We start from the raw sequence: 9,723 nt of genomic DNA, 5'->3' as shown, positions 1-9,723 counted from the left end.
TGTGGGACATGGGCTCAGTCAGTTGGGGGGGTCCCACCCCCTGATGTATAATGATAGTTGCACAACATTAAAACAAAGCTTATGGGCAGGCAGTGCAGCCTATGAGCACTGAGGTTATTATTATAATTATTGTTCCTGATATACAATAACATCCGCTCACTCTTGGGCTCTATCTATGCTTCCTGCCTGCACCAAGATGGCGACCTCTCCCATAATCCTTAGCATCGTCGGCTCCCGAGCAATATGGCGGCGCCCATCAGTTGTGTTCCGACTGCGAGCGGGTTGGAGGGAATGGGGCGCGGTGTTTGGCTTCTCCTTCTGCTTCTGTCCTGGGTGCGGTGTGAGAGGCCCTGGGACTCGTCCGGATACATCCTCTACTGCCCCTGTATGGGTAGGTTCGGCCTTATAGTGCGGGGTATAGGCAGTGTTATGGGGGGGTGTCAGGTTATGGCTACTGTGCTGGGGGTGAGAATGAAGGAATATCTTGGGCTGGGTTGCTATGGGGGTATGAGAGGTAGGTTATGGCTACTGTGCTGGGGGTGAGAATGAAGGATAATCCTGGGCTGGGTGCCTATGGGGGGTATGAAGAGGTAGGTTATGGGCTACTGTGACTGGGGAGTGAGAATGAAGGAATATCTTGGGCTGGGTGACAGTATGGGGGTATGAGAGGATAGGTTTGGCTACTGTAGCTGGGGGTGAGAATGAAGGAATATCCTGGGCTGGGTGCTATGGGGGTATGAGAGGTAGGTTATGGCTACTGTGCTGGGGGTGAGAATGAAGGAATATCCTGGGCTGGGTGCTATGGGGGTATGAGAGGTAGGTTATGGCTACTGTGCGGCGGGTGAGAATGCAAGGGAAGCCATCTTGGGCTGGGTGCTATGCTGGGTATGAGAGGTAGGTTATGGCTACTGTGCTGGGGGTGAGAATGAAGGAATATCTTGGGCTGGGTGCTATGGGGGTATGAGAGGTAGGTTATGGCTACTGTGCCTGGGGGTGAGAATGAAGGAATATCCTGGGCTGGGTTGCTATGGGGGTATGAGAGGCAGGTTATGGCTACTGTGCTGGGGGTGAGAATGAAGGAATATCTTGGGCTGGGTGCTATGGGGGTATGAGAGGTAGGTTATGGCTACTGTGCTGGGGGTGAGAATGAAGGAATATCTTGGGCTGGGTGCTATGGGGGTATGAGAGGTAGGTTATGGCTACTGTGCTGGGGGTGAGAATGAAGGAATATCCTGGGCTGGGTGCTATGGGGGTATGAGAGGTAGGTTATGGCTACTGTGCTGGGGGTGAGAATGAAGGAATATCTTGGGCTGGGTGCTATGGGGGTATGAGAGGTAGGTTATGGCTACTGTGCTGGGGGTGAGAATGAAGGAATATCCTGGGCTGGGTGCTATGGGGGTATGAGAGGTAGGTTATGGCTACTGTGCTGGGGGTGAGAATGAAGGAATATCCTGGGCTGGGTGCTATGGGGGTATGAGAGGTAGGTTATGGCTACTGTGCTGGGGGTGAGAATGAAGGAATATCTTGGGCTGGGTGCTATGGGGGTATGAGAGGTAGGTTATGGCTACTGTGCTGGGGGTGAGAATGAAGGAATATCTTGGGCTGGGTGCTATGGGGGTATGAGAGGTAGGTTATGGCTACTGTGCTGGGGGTGAGAATGAAGGAATATCCTGGGCTGGGTGCTATGGGGGTATGAGAGGCAGGTTATGGCTACTGGCTGGGGGTGAGAATGAAGGAATATCTTGGGCTGGGTGCTATGGGGGTATGAGAGGTAGGTTATGGCTACTGTGCTGGGGGTGAGAATGAAGGAATATCTTGGGCTGGGTGCTATGGGGGTATGAGAGGTAGGTTATGGCTACTGTGCTGGGGGTGAGAATGAAGGAATATCCTGGGCTGGGTGCTATGGGGGTATGAGAGGTAGGTTATGGCTACTGTGCTGGGGGTGAGAATGAAGGAATATCTTGGGCTGGGTGCTATGGGGGTATGAGAGGTAGGTTATGGCTACTGTGCTGGGGGTGAGAAGGAGACCGTACAACCAAACATCTAGGGGCAGTTGCCAGTACAACCAAACATCTAGGGGCAGTTGCCAGTACAACCAAACAACCAGACACCAATCAGATGATTCCACAGCTCTTTGTACTTTCCTCCTCCTCCCCATCCGTGGGTAAAGGAATCGGTGGAATGCTGGTCCTTCTCTATGTAGAGACAACCCTATCTAAGGGCACTGACTGTTGCTTTAGTGGCCCAATTGGAGGCTCAGGGGCTGAAGGTGGACCTCCAAGAGGTGTTTTGGCCCTCAGGCTACTCAGTGACCCTATTAAACTCATAATTTTTCTATAATATGGGCCCTGAACCGTAAGATGGTGAATAACTGGCCAACTGTAGGGGAATGGTTGGGCAGCAGATTTCCCCGAGTCTCTCAGCTTGGCTCCCTGTACGTGTTGGTATAGGTACCCAGCTGGCATTCCTGGGGTTCCTGCTTGTTACAAGGACCTTCTTCAGGTTACTGGTTTATGTTTGGTCAGTAGAAGTGGTAGCAGCACGGTAGGGTGGCACAATCAGTTCTGCCATGTGTAGCACCCTCAGTGCCAAGCTGGCCAACCATTTCCTCTCTTGGTGGCACCTAAAGGGGAAATCTGTTGTCATTTGTATTTTAACAGGGCGCTTTGGGAATCAAGCGGATCATTTCTTGGGATCCTTGGCATTTGCTAAGATGGTAAATCGTACCCTTGTGGTTCCACCGTGGATTGTTTACAATCACCATAGGCCACCATACACTAATGTAAGTACCCCAGCTGCCAGCCTGTGCCAGTGTATGCCATGTACTGACTCGTGAGCAGAGAAGCCCCCAGAGATGCTTCATATATATCTACAGCATTGGGGGGGGGGGGGGGGATTATCAACCCTTTGCATCTGATGCTGATGGCAGTGCCAATATGGTAGGTTGCAATGGTACCTAGTGCTGCCAGCCTGTTGCCCTTTCTCCCTTCCCCCTGCCCAGCTGTTGGCAATCTTAGCTTGATTTCCCAGCAATCCCCTGGGCACAGGCACGGAGCACTAACTATGTTACTATGAATTTTCCCCTACCCGCGCATTGTGGGAGAATCACCAGAAAGCAAACTGTTTTGGCATTATTGGAACAAATCTGTTCTTTCTGGTGATTCTAACACACTTGTTAAAGTGTTGATCAAGGTGGTCACAATAAATGGATGTGCTTAGAGTTACTCTAATGCCCCCACAGGTGCATGTCCCGTATGAGGAATTCTTTCAGCTGGAGCCCCTGCGCCAGTTTCATCATGTGATTAGCATGGAGCAGTTTATGGAGCAATTGGCCTCAGTCTTGTGGCCTCCCAGTAGGCGCGTGGCGTATTGTTTCACAGCCGCTGCCCAGAGGAGCCCCGATAAGAAGAGTTGCCCGATGAAGGTAACTACCAGGAAGAACAGGCCTGGTTTTGATTTGCTGACCATGAAAGCAAATATTGGGTCATCTATTGGCTGGGTAACTGGGCCCTCTGTTTACTGAGTGGGGGTTTATGGCTGGGGAGTATATAGACCATCGCTTGATCGAGAGCATTGGGTCTGTCTTTGCTTTTAAAGGGGGTTTGGGGGCATCTGTTGTATAAGAAGAATTGGGCTATCAACAATTCTGCATAGATAACTGGACCATCCACTTAATTAGTGGGTTATTGGGCCATCCATTAATTGGGGAGGGATTATTGGACCATCCATTATTTGGGGCGGGGTTATTGGGCCATCCATTAATTGGGGCGGGGTTATTGGGCCATCCATTATTTGGGGCGGGGTTATTGGGCCATCCATTATTTGGGGCAGGGTTATTGGGCCATCCATTAATTGGGGCAGGGTTATTGGGCCATCCATTAATTGGGGCAGGGTTATTGGGCCATCCATTAATTGGGGCAGGGTTATTGGGCCATCCATTAATTGGGGCAGGGTTATTGGGCCATCCATTAATTGGGGCAGGGTTATTGGGCCATCCATTAATTGGGGCAGGGTTATTGGGCCATCCATTAATTGGGGCAGGGTTATTGGGCCATCCATTAATTGGGGCAGGGTTATTGGGCCATCCATTAATTGGGGCAGGGTTATTGGGCCATCCATTGATTGGGGCAGGGTTATTGGGCCATCCATTAATTGGGGCAGGGTTATTGGGCCATCCATTAATTGGGGCAGGGTTATTGGGCCATCCATTAATTGGGGCAGGGTTATTGGGCCATCCATTAATTGGGGCAGGGTTATTGGATGATACATTAATTGAGGAGGGGTTATTGGGCCATCTATTAATTGGGGAGGGGTTATTGGGCCATCCATTAATTGGGGAGGGGTTATTGGATGATACATTAATTGGGGAGGGCTTATTGGGCCATCCATTAATTAGGAAGGGGTTATTGGATGATACATTCATTGGGGAGGGCTTATTGGGCCATCCATTAATTAGGAAGGGGTTATTGGATGATACATTCATTGGGGAGGGGTTATTGGGCCATCCATTATTTGGGGCAGGGTTATTGGGCCATCCATTAATTGGGGCAGGGTTATTGGATGATACATTAATTGGGGAGGGGTTATTGGGCTATCTATTAATTGGGGAGGGGTTATTGGGCCATCCATTAATTGGGGCAGGGTTATTGGATGATACATTAATTGAGGAGGGGTTATTGGGCCATCTATTAATTGGGGAGGTGTTATTGGGCCATCCATTAATTGGGGAGGGGTTATTGGATGATACATTAATTGGGGAGGGCTTATTGGGCCATCCATTATTTAGGAAGGGGTTATTGGATGATACATTCATAGGGGAGGGGTTATTGGGCCATCCATTAATTAGGAAGGGGTTATTGGATGATACATTCATTGGGGAGGGCTTATTGGGCCATCCATTATTTAGGAAGGGGTTATTGGATGATACATTCATTGGGGAGGGGTTATTGGGCCATCCATTAATTAGGAAGGGGTTATTGGATGATACATTCATTGGGGAGGGGTTATTGGGCCATCCATTAATTAGGAAGGGGTTATTGGATGATACATTCATTGGGGAGGGGTTATTGGGCCATCCATGACTTTAAATAGGGAAATCGTGGAAACCTAAATTGTGAAGCTTGGGCCATATCTGTATTTTAGAGGGAATTTAGGCCTCCCTAGGGGCTCAAGCAGTTGTTGCCATGGGGTGGGGGAGATGTGGGGCAGTGCAGGTGCTGATAATAGCAAAGCTTCAGGCCACATATGTATCTTCCATAATGTCTTTTACTGAAATTCCTGAGTGCTGATTTGCTTGTGTTTGTAGGATGGAAACCCATTTGGTCCATTCTGGGATCACTTTCATGTGAATTTCATTCAGTCCGAGCTCTTTGATGGCATTACCTTCAGTGCTTATTATAAAGATGTGTGGAATAGCAGGTAAATAGAAATCGGTGGCCAATAAAAAAAGATGCTGTATGGAGCTGCCATACTGATTCCTTCAGTACAGTATGGGGGTACAGCTTATTGTGTGCCCAGAACATTCCTTCTCTGTATATTTGTATTTATACGTATGGTTAGGGGGTGCCATAGTGTTTCCCTTAGACAGTACAGTATGGGGGTACAGCTTATTGTGTGCCCAGAACATTCCTTCTCTGTATATTTGTATTTATACATATGGGTAGGGAGTGCCATAGTGTTTCCCTTAGACAGTACAGTATGGGGGTACAGCTTATTGTGTGCCCAGAACATTCCCTCTCTGTATATTTGTATTTATACATATGGGTAGGGGGTGCCATAGTGTTTCCCTTAGACAGTACAGTATGGGGGTACAGCTTATTGTGTGCCCAGAACATTCCCTCTCTGTATATTTGTATTTATACAGATGGGTAGGAGGTGCCATAGTGTTTCCCTTAGACAGTACAGTATGGGGGTACAGCTTATTGTGTGCCCAGAACATTCCCTCTCTGTATATTTGTATTTATACATATGGGTAGGGGGTGCCATAGTGTTTCCCTTAGACAGTACAGTATGGGGGTACAGCTTATTGTGTGCCCAGAACATTCCCTCTCTGTATATTTGTATTTATACATGTGGGTAGGGGGTGCCATAGTGTTTCCCTTAGACAGTACAGTATGGGGGTACAGCTTATTGTGTGCCCAGAACATTCCTTCTCTGTATATTTGTACACATTACATAGTAGTTCCTATGATATTCTGACCCATATAATGTTGTGCAAGGTTCCCCCCATCCCAGCACCCAGTCATTGCTCTCCCAGGGGCCCCGGCACAGTTCCCAGTTCTGGAGGAGCACCGATCCCTGCAGAGATACGTAGTGTGGTCTGAGAAGATTGTTCGTGCCGGAGAGGAGCAGATCCAATCACTGCTTGTAAGGCCCTACGTGGGAGTCCATCTGAGGATTGGCTCTGATTGGGTGAGTACAAACCCAGGAAGCGGAAGCAACTGACAGCGTGGGGGTGGGTTACATAGTTACATAGGGTTGAAAAAAGACCAGTGTCCATCAAGTTCAACCCATCCAAGTAAACCCAGCACACCTAACCCACACCTACCAATCTATACACTCACATACATAAACTATAAATACAACCACTAGTACTAACTGTAGATATTAGTATCACAATAGCCTTGGATATTCTGATTGATCAAGAACTCATCCAGGCCCCTCTTAAAGGCATTAACAGAATCTGCCATTACCACATTACTAGGAAGGGCATTCCCCAACCCCCTCACTGCCCTCACTGTGAAAAACCACCTACGCTGCTTCAAATGGAAGCTCCGTTCCTCTAATCTATAGGGGTGACCTCTGGTGCGTTGATTGTTTTTATGGGAAAAAAGAACATCCCCCAACTGCCTATAATCCCCTCTAATGTACTTGTACAGAGTAATCATGTCCCCTCGCAAGCGCCTCTTTTCCAGAGAAAACAACCCCAACCTCGACAGTCTCACCTCATAGTTTAAATCTTCCATCCCCTTAACCAGTTTAGTTGCACGTCTCTGCACTTTCTCCAGCTCATTAATATCCTTCTTAAGGACTGGAGCCCAAAACTGCACCGCATACTCACTGTTACTGCCCCCCATACTCACTGTCACTGCCCCCCATACTCACTGTCACTGCCCCCCATACTCACTGTTACTGCCCCCCATACTCACTGTTTCTGCACCGCATACTGACACTGCCTGGAATTGGACAACTTGTTATCAACAAAAACCCCTAGATCCTTCTCCATTAAGGATCCCCCCAACACACTACCATTCAGTAGATAGTTTGCGTTTATATTATTTCTACCAAAGTGCATAACTTTGCACTTATCAACATTGAACCTCATTTTCCAGTTTGCTGCCCAGTTATCTAATTTTGGAAAGGTGGCACTTTGGACTGGTACCAATTACTCTTACCTGTTACTACTCATTAGCACAACCATGGGAAGGAGCACTGTGCTAGGTGTAGCAGGATGTGCCGGGAGGTCTTTAGGCACCTCTCCCCTCTGCTTTACAGCTGTAGCCATATAAGCTCTTCAGCCCAGCTGTAGATTTACAGATCCAGATGCAAAGTGTGATTTGTTTGCCTGATGTTTAGTCTCGTGCACAACACAAGCCCTTTCAGAGTTGTATTAGCACCATTCAGTAGCATGTCCATGCTCATTGCTCCGCCTCCCTGGGAGTGGCCCCATGTTTCTATGTATCCCTGTATCCAGGGAGACAACGAGAGCCATCGGTACCGGTATGGGGTTAAAACTCAGTCCAACCCAGCCAATCAAATTGCTAGCTAAGCATCCAAGAAAGGGCCATAAGGGTAAGTTCTCTTAAATGCTTCAGTCTGTAAAATCATTTTTTTGAGTCTTTTTAGAAAAATGCTTGTAAAATGCTGAAGGACGGAACGGCCGGTTCCCATTTCATGGCCTCTCCGCAGTGCGTGGGGTACGACAAGTACAGAGCGGCCCCCCTCACTATGGAGATGTGCCTCCCTGATCTCAAGGAGATGAGACGAGCGCTCACGCTTTGGGTGGAGAGGTCTAAAGCCAGATCCGTGTACATTGCCACCGACTCCACCTCGCACACGGAGGAGATCCAGGCCTTCTTGGGAGACAAGGTGAGCGTGGATGCGCCAGATGCCCCATGGATGCACCCAGATGCCCCATGGAGGCTGCTAGCCCACGGGAGGCTGATGCCCTAGGGACTGTTGGCGGTGGAGGACACTCATGGCAGATGTTTCTTTCTCTGCAGGTGAGAGTGGTGTGTCTCCAGCCGGAGGTGGCGCAGATGGATTTGTACATCCTGGGCCAGGCCGACCATTTCATTGGCAACTGTGTCTCCTCTTTCACTGCGTTTGTTAAGCGGGAGCGAGATGTTCATGGAAGACCATCCTCATTCTTTGGCATGGATTCCCCCGGGGCGGTGCAGGATGAGCTGTGAGACACAGGCCAGTATGGTGTAGGGGCAAGTGATGGCAAGCGGATGGCTAATGTTTGCCTGTTGGGCTCAGGACAAGCTTATTCCCATACAGTATGACCCAAGTTCCTGGGCTTTGGCCAGCCCATTCCCTATGCAGTGGTGCCAATAGAGACTCCATGATACCAGACCTGTTGGGAAACGGGAGAGGACTTTTCGGCAGGTATCCGAGCAACGCACAAGGCTGTCTGAAAACACCTCATTTAGCCACACCCTTTTATTATTAATTTTATATCTTTACAAATTTACACTTTTCAGTAATAAAAGAGTTAATGATGGGATGGTTTCCATGGACACAGGGCAACAAACCTACAGGATTGTGTGAGAGGAAGAGGAGCTACATTAGAACCCCCCCTAGAATCTGGGGAAATACCTTGTGCTGATCATTAAAGGGACAGTACCCCCCCCCCCCCCCCCCCCCCCCCCCGTGCAACATGATTGCAATGAATAGGGCTTGTACTGATCAGGGACAGTATCCCCCCCGCTTGTGCAACATGAGTGCAATGAATAGGGCTTGTACTGATCATTAAAGGGACAGTATCTCCCCCCGTACAACATGAGTGCAATGAATAGGGCTTGTACTGATCACTAAAGGGACAGTATCTCCCCCTGTACAACATGAGCGCAATGAATAGGGCTTGTACTGATTATTAAAGGGACAGTATACCCCCCCATGCAACATGAGCGCAATGAATAGGGCTTGTACTGATCATTAAAGGGACAGTATCTCCCCCCGTACAACATGAGTGCAATGAATAGGGCTTGTACTGATCATTAAAGGGACAGTATCTCCCCCCGTACAACATGAGCGCAATGAATAGGGCTTGTACTGATTATTAAAGGGACAGTATACCCCCCCATGCAACATGAGCGCAATGAATAGGGCTTGTACTGATCATTAAAGGGACAGTATCCCCCCCCATGCAACATGAGTGCAATGAATAGGGCTTGTACTGATTATTAAAGGGACAGTATACCCCCCCCCCCTTGTGCAACTTGAGTGCAATGAATAGTGCTTGTACTGTTCATTAAAGCGACAGTATCCCCCCCGGGCAATCTGATTGGTTTTAATAGTGTCTGGCAGCAATTCAATTTCCCCACTAAAAGTCAATGAGTGACATCTGATTGGTGGCTGGTGGCTCCCCCCTCTAACCTGGAACTGCAGTTACACAGTGATTAACTGCAAAGTTTAGGGACCCTGGGATTAATAGTTAAAGAAGTTTACATTTAAACCAATAAAAGTCAATAGGTGAATTGTGGTCACATAGTCACCCAG

The 9,723-nt window shown here is 48.5% G+C and overlaps 1 protein-coding gene across 1 annotated transcript; it reads left to right on the top strand.

Moving 5' to 3' along the window:
• The first annotated feature begins 233 nt into the window (after positions 1–233).
• On the top strand, positions 234–8,726 carry pofut1 (protein O-fucosyltransferase 1). The gene is given in 7 exon segments (NM_001004774.1): positions 234–391; positions 2,661–2,782; positions 3,242–3,424; positions 5,306–5,418; positions 6,219–6,411; positions 7,846–8,088; positions 8,223–8,726. Coding segments are annotated over 7 exon segments (1,191 nt in total). The 5' UTR covers positions 234–243; the 3' UTR covers positions 8,412–8,726.
• The last annotated feature ends 997 nt before the right edge of the window (positions 8,727–9,723 follow it).

Source organism: Xenopus tropicalis, chromosome 10 (assembly GCF_000004195.4).
Source record: "Xenopus tropicalis strain Nigerian chromosome 10, UCB_Xtro_10.0, whole genome shotgun sequence".
Classification (NCBI taxonomy): Eukaryota; Metazoa; Chordata; class Amphibia; order Anura; family Pipidae; genus Xenopus; species Xenopus tropicalis.
This window is presented reverse-complemented; position numbering and strand designations above follow the sequence as displayed.